At 50.0% G+C, this 14,566-nt stretch overlaps 1 protein-coding gene across 2 annotated transcripts; it reads left to right on the forward strand.

Annotated features, from left to right (window-relative positions):
- Positions 1 to 257: 257 nt before the first annotated feature.
- Positions 258 to 8,158, forward strand: DPRX (divergent-paired related homeobox). Of its 2 annotated transcripts, XM_078360854.1 has the most exons (4): positions 258 to 1,136; positions 2,259 to 2,362; positions 4,246 to 4,400; positions 7,740 to 8,158. In XM_078360854.1, the coding sequence occupies exons 3-4, from the start codon at positions 4,281 to 4,283 to the stop codon at positions 8,058 to 8,060; spliced, it is 441 nt and encodes a 146-aa protein (XP_078216980.1). In that variant the 5' UTR covers positions 258 to 1,136; positions 2,259 to 2,362; positions 4,246 to 4,280; the 3' UTR covers positions 8,061 to 8,158. The 2 variants fall into 2 exon arrangements, with proteins under 2 accessions (XP_078216980.1, XP_008986834.2); XM_008988586.5 differs by lacking the exon at positions 2,259 to 2,362.
- Positions 8,159 to 14,566: the final 6,408 nt, after the last annotated feature.

A 14,566-nucleotide genomic window follows, 5' to 3' on the forward strand; every position in this document is an offset into this window, starting at 1 on the left:
CATCAGGTCCCACACCCCAGACCAAGTGAGTCAGAAACCTTGAGGGCAGAGTCTCTGCTTTCTCTTTTTCTTTTTTTTTTTGAGACGGAGTTCCGCTCTTGTTACCCAGGCTGGAGTGCAATGGCGCGATCTCGGCTCACCGCAACCTCCGCCTCCTGGGTTCAGGCAATTCTCCTGCCTCAGCCTCCCGAGTAGCTGGGATTACAGGCACGCGCCACCGTGAGCAGCTAATTTTTGTATTTTTAGTAGAGACGGGGGTGTCACCATGTTGACCAGGATGGTCTCGATCTCTTGACCTCGTGATCCACCTGCCTCGGCCTCCCAAAGTGCTGGGATTTTAGGCATGAGACACACTGCGCCCGGCACTTACGTCTCTGCTTTTTCAAGCCTCCCAGGTGATTCAAATGAACCTGGAGTACGGAAACCCCCTGATGCAAAACAGCGTCCTGTGATCAGTGTGATCTTCTGTGGCAATGCAGCTTCTGGCCGGGCGTGGTGACTCACACCTGTAATCCCAGCACTTTGGGAGGCCAAGGCAGGTGGATCACTTGAGGTCAGGAGTTCGAGACCAGCCTGGCCAACACAGTGAAACCCCCATCTCTACTAAGAAACACAAACGTTAGCTGGGTGTGGTGGTACACACCTGTGATCCCAGCTACTCGGGAGGCTGAGACACGAGAATCACTTGCACTTGGGAGGCAGAAGCTGCAGCGAGCTGAGATGGCACCATTGCACTCCAGCCTGGGTGACAAGAGTGGGACTCGTCTCAAAAAAAAAAAAAAAAAAAAAGCAGCTTCTGCTCAGGAGGTCTGGAGTGGGCGAGGATTCTGCATTTGAACAAACTCCCAGGAGTGGTAGTGGGGCTGGTATGTGGGCTCACCTTTGAGTCACTGGTCCCGGCTCAATTAGTATTAGATCAATGACAGCCCTGGGAGAGATCCAGGGAGCTCTAGAGGACCAAGGGATCATCCTGGAGGCAGAGAGGGCAGAGAAAGGTGGAGGGGGTGGGAATCGGGTGTGGCTGAGGAGGAAGCTATTTAAGCCTGGATTCCATCTTTGCTGGTTCTTATCCCTGGATCTGAGCCCAGGCGCACATCTAGATTAGAAGATGCCAGGCTCGGACGATCTTCCTAAAGGTAAGCCAGAAAAAATGAGAACCGAAGTCAAGACATGTGAAAAATGGAGAGCAGCTGGCAGCAGCGTTCAGGTGGAGGAAACAGGCAGCCGAAGCAGGCGCTTTGTCCACGTGGGTGGCGGGAGCGTCCCACAGAGGCTGTCATATTTTTTGTTGTTGTTTTTGTTTTTTGAGAGGGCGTCTCACTCTGCAGCCCAGGCTGGAGTGCAGTGGTATGATCTCAGCTCAGTGCAACCTCTGCCTCCTGGGTTCAAGCGATTCCTCTGCCTCAGCCTCCCGAGAAGCTAGGACTACAGGTGCCCACCACCATGCCTGGCTAATCTTTGCGTCTTTATAGAGATGGGGTTTCACCATGTTGGCCAGGCTGGTCTCAAACCCCTGACCTCATGTGATCTGCCCGCCTCGGCCTCCCAAAGTGCTGGGATTACAGGCGTGAGCACCGTGCCCGGCCCTGTCAACCAGCACTGGCAAACACAGGGAAGCCCTTTTCTGCCCAAGAATTCCAAGCCTTCTGGCTGGTTGTTGTGTCTTAATTCCTCCCACCCCGATGCTTGTTCTAATGTAGAATGTAAACCTATATTCTCTCTAGGGCCGAATCATCCTCACAGGAATCAGATTCACCAGAGCAGATTCCCCAGGGGAATCTGATTCCTGTGGGGATGGTTCTGTCCTAGGGAAATATAGGCTTAGCCAAGCTGGAAATCTCATGTGCGTATTTACCAGATTCTGGGGTTGCTGGCAAACCATTTTCAGGCATGATCTGATTCAAATCTTTTAGACCCAGGCACACGGTGGCTCATGCCTGTCATCCCAGCACTTTGGGAGGCCAAGGCGGGCAGATGGCTTGAGCCCAGGAGTTCAAGACCAGCCTGGGCAACAAAGCAAGACAGCATCTCTACAAAAAAATACACAAATTAGCCGGGCAGTGCCCTGTAGTTCAGCTGTTCAGGAGGCTGATGGGAGAGGATCGCTTGGGTCTGGGGAGTTGAGGCTGCAGTGAGTTGCGATTGTACCTCTGGGCGACAGAGCAGTAACCTGTCTCTAGAGAAAGAAAGGAAAAGGTGATATCCATTAGAGCAGTGATGTTATTTTCCTGTTTATTTCCTTGCTATATTCCTAAAAGAATATACTTAATAAACACTGAATAAATGAGAAGCATAAAACCATGTCCATTTCATCTTGGATTGAGTTGCCTGCTTTCTACACAAAGAAAATAGATCCCAAGACGTAAGGCACAAGGGATCCCTTTTATTTATTTATTTATTATTTTTTTTTTAAAAAGATGGGGTTTCACCGGGCATGGTGGCTCACACCTGTAATCCAAGCACTTTGGAGGCCAAGGCGGGCGGATTACCTGAGGTCAGGAGTTCGAGACCAGCCTGACCAACATGGTGAAACACCATCTTAAAAAAAAAAAAAAACTTAAAAGATGGGACTTCACCATGATGGCCAGGCTGGTCTTGAACTCCCGACCTCAGGTGATCCACACACCTCGGCCTCCCAAAGTGCTAGGATTACAGGTGTGAGCCACTGCACCCAGCCTATTTATTTTTTGAGACAGGGTTTCCCGCTGTCAAAGCCTAGAGTGCAGTGGCGTGATAGCTCACTGTAGCCCTGCCTCCGGGGTTCAAGTGATTCTCTTGCCTCAGCCTCCCGAGTAGCTGGGATTGCAGGTATGCACCACTGTGCCCAGCTAATTTTTGTCTTTTTAGTAGAGACGGGGTTTCACCATGCTGGCCAGGCTGGTCTTGAGCTCATGACCTCATGCGATCTGTCCGCCCTGGCCTCCCAAAGTCCTGGGATTACAGGCAGGAGCCACCACACCGGGATCCCACATTTAAATAACAGACAAAAAGAAGGGAGGAAGCAAGGCGGAAAGAAACAGCCCTTTCCTTTGGTGTTCTACTTGTGACAGAATGAGGCTTGGGGAACCAAGGACAAAAGGCAGATAAGCAGTTGGCTAGTATTTATTTTTTATTTTATTTTTTGTACGGAAGGAAAGTCTCACTACGTTGCCCAGGCCGGCCTCAAACTCCTGGGATCAAGTTGCCCTCCTCCTTCAGCCTCCCACAGTGCTAGGACTACAGTGTAAGGCACCACCCTGGCCAGCAGTGTCTCAAATCTAAGAACCTCAGTGATGGCCGGGCACGGTGGCCCACGCCTGTAATCCCAGTACTTTAGGAGGCTAAGGCAGATGGATCACTGGAGGCTGGGAGTTCGAGACCAGCCTGGCTAACATGGTGAAACCCCATCTCTTCTGATTGTGGTTTTAAGTAAAATTTAAAAAAAAAAAAAAAAAAAACAGGGCTGAGCGTGGTGGCTCATGCCTGTAATCCTAGCACTTTGGGAGGCCGAGGTGGGTGGATCACCTGAGGTCAAGAGTTCAAGACCAGCCTGGCCATCATGGTGAAACCCCATCTTGTTTAAAAAAAAAAAAAAAAAAAAATCCATCTCTAGTAAAATTAGAAAAATTAGCCGGGCATGGTGGCTACTAGGGAGGCTGTGGAAGGAGAATCGTTTAAACTCAGGAGGTGTGGAGGTCGCAGTCAGCTGAGACTGTGCCACTGCACTCCAGCCTGGGTGACAGAGCGAGACTCCATCTCCAAAAAAAAAAAGAACCTCATATATAGATAAAACTTAAAGGACTAAGGCCGGGCGCAGTGGCTCAAGCCTGTAATCCCAGCACTTTGGGAGGCCCAGGCGGGTGGATCACGAGGTCAACAGATCGAGACCATCCTGGTCAACATGGTGAAACCCCGTCTCTACTAAAAATACAAAAAATTAGCTGGGCATGGTGGCGCGTGCCTGTAATCCCAGCTATTCGGGAGGCTGAGGCGGGAGAATTGCCTGAACCCAGGAGGCGGAGGTTGCGGTGAGCCGAGATCGCGCCATTGCACTCCAGCCTGGGTAACAAGAGTGAAACTCCGTCTCAAAAAAAAAAAAAACTTAAAGGACTAATGACAAAAACAGAAAATAAACCAAAAAAAACCCTCAGTCACTTGATCACCACGGGGTACCCTCACCGGAGAGGAAAGGAAAGTTGAAAATTCGGGCTTTGGGGAATGGAGTTGCTAGCCTTTCCCATTTGTGTCTTCTCTCCCTCTTTCAAGGCAAGGACCAGTTGCACTCACACAGGAAGCGAACCATGTTCACTGAGCAGCAGCTGAAAGATCTGAACGTCCTATTCGATGAGAACCCATACCCAAACTCCAGCCAGCAGAAAGAAATGGCCTCGAAACTAAACGTGCCCCCCACAGTACTGCAGGTTGGAAAATGATACCTCTTACCGAACCGCCTTCCCGATCTAACCTATCAGAGAGCCTCTGGGATCATCCCCTTCGCTGGCATTCCCCAAACCCACACTCCTGTACCCACGTCCGTACGAGAGAGAGTACGGACCTTTCTCCAAATCCCCAGAGCAAGAATGGGAATGTTTTTCTGGTAAAGGACCGGGTAGTAAATAGCTGAGGCTTTCCGGGGCATACTGTCTCCAGGAACTGTTTATGCCACTACAGTGCCAAGGCAGCGGCAGACAATGAAAACAAAAGAGGCCTGTCTGTTGCCACAAGCTCTTCACTCAGGCTGGAGTACAGTGATGCCATCACAGTCACTCCCACTGCAGCCTCCACCTCCTGCCTGGGCCAAGGGATCCTCCCGCCTCAGCCCCCCAAGTAGCTGGGACTACAGGTATGTACCACCACGCCTGGCTCCCTTTTTTTTTTTTTTTTTGCATTTTAGGTTTTGGGGTACATGTGCAGAACATGCAACACGTGGCAGTGTGTTTTGCTGCCTTCCTCCCCTTCACCCACGTTTGGCATTCCTCCCCATGTGATGAAGATGAGAACACTTGGACGCAGGGAAAGGAGCACTACACACTGGGGTCTACTGGCTGCTTTTTTTTTTTTTGTAGAGAGGGGGTTTCGCCATGCTGCCCAGAAGGCTGATCTTGAACTCCTGGTCTCACGTGATCCACCTGCCTCAGTCTCCCAAAGTGTCAGGATTACAGGCGTGAGCCACTGTGCCTGGCCTGAAGTTTATACGATTTTTCACATTACAAAACACGGTCTCGACTTACCACAACCTCCCCCTCCTGGGCTCAAGCCATCCATCCTCCCACCTCAAGCCTCCTGAGTAGCTGGTACTGCAGGTGTGCACCACCAGGCCCAGCTAGTTTTTGTATGTGTGGTTTTTTTGTTTTGTTTTTGTAGAGATGTGGTTTTGTCATGTTGCCCAGGCTGGACTCAGACTCCTGAAATCAAGCGATCCGCCCACCTCAGCCTCCCAAAGTCCTGAGATTACAGGCATGAGCCACTGTGCCTGGCCAACAGTATTCTTTTATTTTCTCTCTCTTTTTTTATTTTAGTCCCAACACACATACAACACAAAATAGTACTCTTACCGTGTTTGTTTCTTCTCAACCATTTTTAAAACGTAAAGCCTATTCCTAGCGCATGGGTGATGCAAAGCTAGGGGGTGGGTCCGATTTGGCCAGGAGCCTTAGCTGGCTGACCCAAGCCGCAGAGCTGCCCCTGCAACTGATCTCCTTGCTCCCCCATCCCCTGTCTCAATTTCTGCCCCTAAAATCTCTCATTTCTGCTCCTTCCTGAAAGTAGACTGCACAGAGAGGATATAAATAGCCAAGCTGTGGCACTAGCTCTTGTCACCTGGAAGTACTCATATTATCAGCTAAAAGGAAAACTTGGGCTGGGGATGGTGGCTCATGCCTATAATCCCAGCACTTAAGGAGGCCAGGAGTTTCAGACCAGCCAGGGCAACACACTGAGAACCCACCTCTACAAAAAATCTAAAAAATTCTCCCAGCACGGTGGTATGTAGCTGCAATCTCAGCTACTCTGGAGGCTGAGGTGGGAGGATCGCTGGAGCACCACAGGTTGAGGATGGAGTGAGCTCTGGTCACGTCACTGTACTTCGAGCCTGGGTGACACAGCAAGACCCTGTCTCCAAAATAAAAAAATTGTAAAAGGCCGGGTGTAATGGGTTACATTTGTAACCCCAGCACTTTGAGAGGCTGAGGCAAGAGGACTGCTTGGGCCCACGAGTTCAAAACCAGCCTGGGTAACATAGCAAGACCCTGTCTTTGGCTGGGCGCAGTGGCTCATGCCTGTAATCCCAGCCCTTTGGGAGGCCGAGGCGGGTGGATTACCTGAGGTCAGGAGTTCGAGACCAGTCTGACCAACATGGTGAAACCCTGTCTCAAAAAAAAAAAGACCCTGTCATTATGTATCTATGTCTCTATGTATGTATGTATTTATCTATCTTTTTTTTGAGACCTTGTTTCGCTCTTGTCACCAAGGCTGGAGTGCAGTGGTGTGATCTCAGCTCACTGCAACCTCCACCTCCCAGCTTCAAGTGATTCTCCTTCCTCTGCCTCCTAAATACCTGGAATTACAGGTGCCCACCACCACGCCCAGCTAATTTTGTATTTTTAATAGAAATGGCGTTTCACCAGGTTGGCCAGGCTGATCTCAAACTCTTGACCTCAGGTGATCTGCCAACCTTGGCCTCCCAAAGTGCTGGGATTTCAGGTAAGAGCCACCATGCCGAGCCTATCCATGTATCTATCTGTCTATCTATCTATCCATCCATCCATCCATTCATCTATCTATCTGAGATAGAGCCTCACTCTGTCACAGAGGCTGAAGTGTAATAGCACAATCTGGCTCACTGCAACATCTGTCTCCCCAGCTCAAGCAATTCTCTCTCTCTCTTTTTTAATATAATTTTTTTTTTTTTTTGCCGGGCGCAGTGGCTCAAGCCTGTAATCCCAGCACTTTGGGAGGCCGAGGCAGGTGTATCACGAGGTGAAGAGATCGAGACCATTCTGGTCAACATGGTGAAACCCCGTCTCTACTAAAAATATTTAAAAAAAAAATTAGCTGGGCATGGTGGCGCGCGCCTGTAATCCCAGCTACTCAGGAGGCTGAGGCAGGAGAATTGCCTGAAACCAGGAGGCGGAGGTTGTGGTGAGCCGAGATCGCGCCATTGCACTCCAGCCTGGGCAACAAGAGCGAAACTCCGTCTCAAAAAAAAAAAAAAAAAGTACAGGCACACACCATGGTGGTGTCTAATATGCGTATTTTTAGTAGAGACAGGGTTTCACCATGTTGGCCAGGCTGATCTCGAAGTCCTGGCCTCAAGCAGTCCACCCACCTGAGCCTCCCAAACTGCACGGATTATAAGCATGTGCCACCACACCCAGCCCATCTCTATTTTATTTTTATTTATTTTAAAAAAATAAATTAATATTTGGATAGGAGAGTTTAAGGGAAAAAAAAGAGAGAAAAGGTAAAAAATTTAATGGTTAAAAAAATGAACATAAATAAGTTTAACAAAACAAAAATTAAAAAGTAAAGGTTTTTAAAAAAATAGAATGACAAGTTGGTTGGGCACGGTGGCTCAGGCCTGTCATCCCAGCACTCTGGGAGGCTGAGATGGGTGGATCACCTGAGGTCAGGAGTTCGACACCAGCCTGGCCAACATGGTGACACCCCATCTCTAATATAAAAAAAAAGAAAAATAACGACTAGTCATCTGAATTCTACCCCATTTCCGAGCCCCTAGCTCTTCTCTCTCTTCCCTTCAGGTCTGGTTCAAGAACCGCAGAGCAAAGCTCAGGAAAGACAAATGCAGGCGCCCTCAGCAAAAGGAAGAGAGTCCACAGCCGCCGGGCCCGGAGGGTGGGGTCAGCACCAGCGTCAGCCGGAGACCTGCAGACGCGCCACCCAGATTGCCCAGCGCCGCTCGCCCGGTCGGCCTGGTGTACACGGGTCATCGGGTACCCTCGTTCCAGCTCATCGCATACCCCAACCTCAAGGTCCCCGCACATGAGTTCCTTGGCCACAGAATGGTCCATTTTGGCTGCTGCCAAGATCCTAACGTATACCTCCTCTACCCCATTGTGTAACCCCAAGCTTCCGCTCCATGCTTCAGTTCTGCTGCTTCTGCCTGCTCATCTCTACAAAGTCAAGAGAGATGATGAATACAGAAAGTCACATGTTGTAATGGTGTGTCTGTAATATTGTGACATTTGTATTTGGTCCTCAGGCCGGATTCCTGGAAAGCAATTCCACAGTTCCAGGGAGTCTCCCAAGGGCTGTCTTTTCATATGCTAATGCTGACTGATAGCTTCGGGAAGCCGGGCTGGTCTCGGGAAGACCCCAGCAGGATCAGAGGGCTAACTTCTGGGAGGGGAAGGAAGCTGAAGGTGAGGTTGATCACCATTGACTGATGGTTTCATCAGTCATGTCTGTGTAAGGAAGCACCAAGAGAAATGCTTGAACCTGGGAGGCAGAGGTTGCAGTAAACCCAGGAGATCATGCCACTGTACTCCAGCCTGGGCAACAGAGACTCTGTCTCAAAAAAAAGCAGCCAGGTCTGTCATCCCAGCACTTTGGGAGGCCGAGGTTGGGAGTCTGAGACCAATCTGACCAATCCTAGCACTTTGGGAGGCCTGAGGTCAGGAGTTCGAGACTAGCCTGACTAACATGGAGAAATCCAGTCTCTACTAAGAATACAAAATAAGCCGGGCATGGTGATGCGTGCCTGTAATCCCAGCTACTGGGGAGGCTGAGGCAGGAGAATTGCTTGAACCTGGGAGGTGGAGGTTGCAGTGAGCTGAGATCGCGCCATTACGCTCCAGCCTGGGCAATGAGCAAAAACTCCATATTATATAAATAAGTAAAATAAAGCACAGGGGACCAACTGGAATATTGGAAGGCATATTCTGTGAGAATGATGACCCCAAAATTCCCCAGTATCAGAAAGTGTCCTGAAAACTCAAACTGCCTGGACATAGTTCAGGTCCCCCCTAGCCTTTTAAATGAACTCAAACCCTTCCTCAAGGCCTGGAGGTTGGTAACACAAAAACACCCTGAGAAGAACCTGAAGCATCCCCTCCCTGGTAGTTGAGTGAATCGGATTTCTCCCCCAAGATTCCTAAAAATCTCATGTTTCTAGAAAATTCTCAGAAAAAGCAAGTTCTCTTAAACCTCCCTGGCTGTACTCTGATGCTCCAGAGCCAACGTCACAACCATCACAGAATCTCCATCCCCTTGAAACCTGGTTCTCTGGCAATGTTCCTCATGCCTGTAATACCAGCACTCTGGGAGGCCAAGGCGGGTGGATCACAAGTCAAGAGATCGAGACCATCTTGGCCAACATGGTGAAACCCTGGCTCTACTTAAAAAAAAAAAAAAGGCCGGGCGTGGTGGCTCACGTCTGAAATCCAAGCACTTTGTAGGCCAAGGTGGGCGGATCACCTGAGGTCGGGAGTTCAAGACCAGCCTGACCAACATGGTGAAACCCTGTCTTTACTTTTTTAAAAAAAAAGCCAGGCATGATGGCAGGTGCCTGTAATCCCAGCTATTCGGGAGGCTGAGGCAGGAGAATCGCTTGAACCCTGGGAGCAGAGGTTGCAGCAAGCAGAGATCACGCCACTGGACTCCAGCCAGGTGACAGAGCAAGACTCCATCTCAAAAAAAAAAAAAAAAGCCAGTCTCATATACCAGTCTCAAAATAAATAGATTAAAATTTAAAAATAAACGCCCGGCGTGGTGGCTCACGCCTGTAATTCCAGCTACTCAGGAGGCTGAGGCAGGAGAATTGCCTGAACCCAGGAGGCAGAGGTTGCGGTGAGCCGAGATCGCACCATTGCAGCCTGGGTAACAAGAGCGAAACTCTGTCTCAGAAAAAAAGATTGAATATACAAAGGTCAATGGTCAGAACTCTGGCCAAGTGCATTGGTGCACGCCTGTAATCCCAGCACTTTGGGAGGCCGAGGCAGGGGGGCTGCCTGAACCCTGGAGTTTGAGACCAGCCTTGGCAACATAGTAAGACTCATCTCAATAAAACTAATTTATTTATTTTTTTTCTTTTGAAAGGGAGTCTTGCTCTGTTGCCCAGGCTGGAGTACTGTGGCATGATCTCGGCTCACTGCAACCTCCACCTCCTGGGTTCAAGTGATTCTCTTGCCTCAGCCTCCTGAGTAGCTGAGGTTACAGACACCCACCACCATGTCCAGCTAATTTTTGTATTTTTAGTAGAGACAGTGTTTCATCATGTTGGCCAAGCTGGTCCCAAACTCCTGAACTCAGCTGATCCGCGCCTTGGCCTCCCACAGTTCTGGGACTACAGGTGTGAGCCACTGCGCCCAGCCTTTGTCTCTTTCCCTCTGTCTCTCTGTGTCTCCCTTCGTCTCTCTTCTCCAGTCTCCCTCTCTCATTTTCCTCTCCCCCTTTCTCTTTCTACCCTTCCCCCTTCTGTTTCCCTCTCTCTTTCTTCCAAAAATATAAGTTGAGAACATCCTTGGTGACAGGCACTGTTATGGGAACCGTGACAGGGTGGGCGGGGGGACTGGAGTCCCTGCACATATTGAAGATTAAAGATTGAGGTTCCATGGCCAGGCGCGGTGACCCATGCCTGTAATCCCAGCACTTGAGACTACTGAGGTGGGCAGATCATTTGCGATCAAGAGCGTGCGACCAGCCTGAGCAACATGGTGAAACCCTGTCTCCACAAAAAAATAGGAAAAATGAGCCAGGTGTGGTGGTGGATGCTGTAATCCCAGCTTCTCAGGAGGCTGAGGCGTGAGAATCGCTTGAACCCGCGAGGCAGAGGTTGCAGCCAGCTGAGATCTCAGTGCTGCACTCCAGCCTGGGAGATAGCCTTCGACCCTGCCTCAAAAAAAAAAGCAAAAGCTTTAAAGCAGAGAAAAGGGAAAGCTTTAGATATGCCCTGATCAAAGGCTGCTGGCACTGGGAGGTGGCCAGGGAGCTAACCAGAAGGAGGCCCTTGGAGGGCTGTTTACACAAACATTGGCTTTCTCTGCTTGGTACTAAGCTGAAATCAAGGTTGGGGGGTGGGCGCAAAAATTAGGGAAGCTATGAGTGATGGATCCAGCCCTGGCCATTTGGGGCTGATGGCTGCAGAGGCTGTGACTGATGGCTGTAGAAATGTTGTGGTCTGTGTTCTTTTTAAATTAATTAGTTGCAGAGGCCAGGCGCGGTGGTTCATGCCTTTAATCCCAGCACTTTTGGGAGGCCAAGGTGGGCGGATCACCTGAGGTCAGGAGTTTGAGATGAGCCTGGCCAACATGATGAAACCCCGTCTCGTCTCTACTAAAATTACAAAAATTAGCTGGGTGTGATGGCGTGTGCCTGTAATCCCAGCTACTCCGGAGGCTGGGGAAAGAGAATCATTTTGAACCCAGGAGGCGGAGGTTGCGGTAAGCCGAGATCTCACCACTGCACTCCAGCCTGGACGACAGAGCAAGACTCTGTCTCCAAAAATAAAAGAAAGAAAAAAGAACGATTTCCGAGCACCTTGGGAGATGGGCCTCACTCACATCAAATCCTGTCTTCCTCCCTCTCATCACCTTCTATCCTAGTACTTCCCCACCGTGAGAATAATAAGAATCATCTGCGGAGCTGTTAAAATCCAGACTCCGAGACCAGAGAGGGGTGTGATCCCAGGTGTGGGCATGATTTTTCTGGGGTTGCATTTAACAAAGTTCAAAACCCAGGAGGTACAATCAACACCCGAGCCATCCGGAGACTCCAGGCTTCTTAGAGGAGATTGAAAAGAGGAATTCAGCCCGGGCACAGTGGCTCTCGCCCTTAATGCCAGCACTTTGGGAGGCCGAGGCAGGAGGATGGCTTGAGCCCAGGAGTTGTAGACCAGCCTGGCCAACATGGTGAGACCCCTACCTCTACCAAAAAAAAAAAAAAAAGACGAGAGAAAGGAGAAGCTCCTAGAGGAAGTTCCCAGAGGAAATAGGAGGGAGAAGCCTGAGGGCTGCACCCAGCCAGGTAGTGTGTGAATCTGTGAACCACAGTCGGGGTTGCTGGGTGTGGGACACCAAGCCCAGCCCAGGGGTGTGACTCCGTAGAGAAGCCAACGCTAGCCTTGCACCCAGCCTCCTCCCTGGCTGGACTGTTGACTGAGCCCACCCCCATATCCCCACTCTTCCTGGTCTCCATCTCCTCACCTGATGAGTGGGTGGGGAGGGTAATTCCCCTAGGGTGTGGCTCTTCTCACTGCTGTTATGTGATCTTACAAAATGGGCTCTGTTGTCATCTCTCTCTCCCTAGAATGAATCATTACTTTATCTTTTTTTTTTTTTTGAGACAGGGTTTCACTCAGGTGGCCCAGGCTGGAGTGCAGTGGTGCAATAAGGACTTACTGTAACCTCCACCTCCTCCGTTCAAACGATTCTCCCACCTCAGTCCCAAGGCCGGGCGCAGTGGCTCACACCTGTAATCCTAGCACTTTCGGAGGCCAAGGTGGGCGGACCAGTTGGGGTCAGAGTTTGAGACCAGCCTGGCCAACGTGGTGAAAGTCCATCTCTACTAATAATACAAAAATTAGCCGGGTGTGCTGGCAGGTGCCTGTAATCCCAGCTACTGGGGAGGCTGAGGCAGGAGAATTGCTTGAACCTGGTAGGTGGAGATTGCAGTCAGCCAAGATCGTGCCACTGTACTCTAGCCTGGGCGACAGAGTGAGACTGCATCTCAAAAATAAAATAAAATAAAATAAAAATTAATAAATAAAAGAATGAGGCGGCCAGGTACAGTGGCTCACACCTGTAATCCCAGCATTTAGGGAGGCTGAGGTGGGAGGATCATGAGGTCAGGTGTTTGAGACCAGTCTGACCAACATGGTGAAACCCCGTCTCTACAAAAATACAAACATTGGCCGGGCATGATGGTGGGCTCCTGTAATCCCAGGTACTCGGGAGGCCAAGGCAGGAGAAATGCTTGAACCTGGGAGATGGAGGTTGTGCAGAGCTGAGACCCCACCACTGCACTCCAGCCTGGGCGGCAGAGTGAGACTCCATCTCGAAAAACAAAACAAAACAAAATTATAGGTGTTGTGGCACACGCCTATAGTCCCAGCTACTTGGGAGGCTGAGGGAGGAGAATCTGGGAAATGGAGGTGGCAGTGAGCAGAGATAAGGCGTTGCCCTCCAACCTGGTCAACAGAGTGAGACTCTGTCTCCAAAAAAAAGAATACATTGGTTAAGGGGTTAATAAATAAACAAATACATAAAGGAGCCTCAAGGTCTCTGACCTCCCCCCATCTTCTCTCCCAAAGCACAGGCCTTTGTCTGCTAAGATCCAGACCTGCCAAGGGGAATAGCTGTTTTTCCTTCTCCCTGTGAGACAAAGAATGTGGCCACAGCTGAACAGGTCCCATCAGTGTCAATGGGAATGATTCCCAGGACCCATTCATCCTCCCTAGTAATCCTCTATTGCCCTCAAAGGAATTCCTCAACCCTCCTCCCATAATCCATTTGCAAGGAGAACATATGAGCTCCAGGACCCCCTTGGGGGGTGGACAATCGCTATGGCTCTCCCCATGCTCCGGTTAAATACATTTGGAAGCCTTTTCTCCTGTTAATCTGCCTCCTATCATTCGTTTTCAGCAAACCTTGAGAGGGCCAAAAGCAGCCTTCGCCTTGGCCACAACACCCTCCACACCATCTGCTTCTCCCCCGCACCCCACCATGTATTCCCCACTCCTTGGGACCCCACTTCCAAGCATCCCACCCTCCCTGCTTCATGTCACCCTCCTCATTCTCTGCTTTTATAACCCTTTTACAATTACAGGCCCAGCCAGGTGCGGTGATGCATGCCTGTAATCCCAGCACTTTGGGTGGAGTTGATGTCAGGAGTTAGGGACCAGCCTGGCCAACATGATGAAACCCCATTCCTACTAAAAATAAAAACAATTAGCTGGGCATGATAGTGGGTGCCTGTCCCCCCAACTACTTGGGAAGCTGAGGCAGAAGAATTGCTTGAACCCTGGAGGCTGAGGTTACAGTGAGCTGAAATTATGCCACTCCACTCCAGCCTGGTGACAGAGCAAGACACCATCTCAAAAAGATAAATAAATTAAATAAATAAACAAATAGGCTGGGCGAGGTGGCTCTCGCCTGTAATCCCTAGACTTTGGGAGCCCAAGGTTAGGATTTCAAGACCAGCCTGACCAACATGGTGAAACCCCGTCTCTACTAAATAAACAAAAGAAAATCATCTGGGCATGGTGGCTGGCACCTGTAATCCGGGCTTCTCGGGAGGCTGAGGCAGGAGAATTGCTTGAACCTGGGAGGCGGACGTTGGGGAGAGCTGAGATTGCGCCATTGCACTCCAGCCTGGAAAACAGAGGGAGGCTCTATCTCAAAAAACAATTTTTAAAATGTAAAAATTTTAAATAAAAATTTTTAAAATGCCAGCTGATACACGTTTCCTTCCTCCCTTCCTCTTTTTTTTTTTGATGGAGTTTCGCTCTTGTCTCCCAGTCTGCAGTGCAATGGTGCAATCTCTGCTCACCGCAATCTCCACCTCCCTGGTTCAAGCAATTCTCCTGCCTCAGCTTCCCAAGTAGCTGGGATTACAGGCACCCACCACCATG

Source organism: Callithrix jacchus, chromosome 22, assembly GCF_049354715.1.
Source record: "Callithrix jacchus isolate 240 chromosome 22, calJac240_pri, whole genome shotgun sequence".
In the NCBI taxonomy this organism is placed as follows: Eukaryota; Metazoa; Chordata; class Mammalia; order Primates; family Cebidae; genus Callithrix; species Callithrix jacchus.

What these genes read in the sequence shown, in the direction of transcription:
- DPRX (XM_008988586.5), top strand. Translation starts at nt 1,109, where the DNA reads ATGCCAGGCTCGGACGATCTTCCTAAAG. An exon ending in CTCGGACGATCTTCCTAAAG is followed by an intron (nt 1,137 to 4,245) that starts GTAAGCCAGAAA and finishes CCCTCTTTCAAG; the next exon opens with GCAAGGACCAGTTGCACTCA. An exon ending in TGCCCCCCACAGTACTGCAG is followed by an intron (nt 4,401 to 7,739) that starts GTTGGAAAATGA and finishes TCTTCCCTTCAG; the next exon opens with GTCTGGTTCAAGAACCGCAG.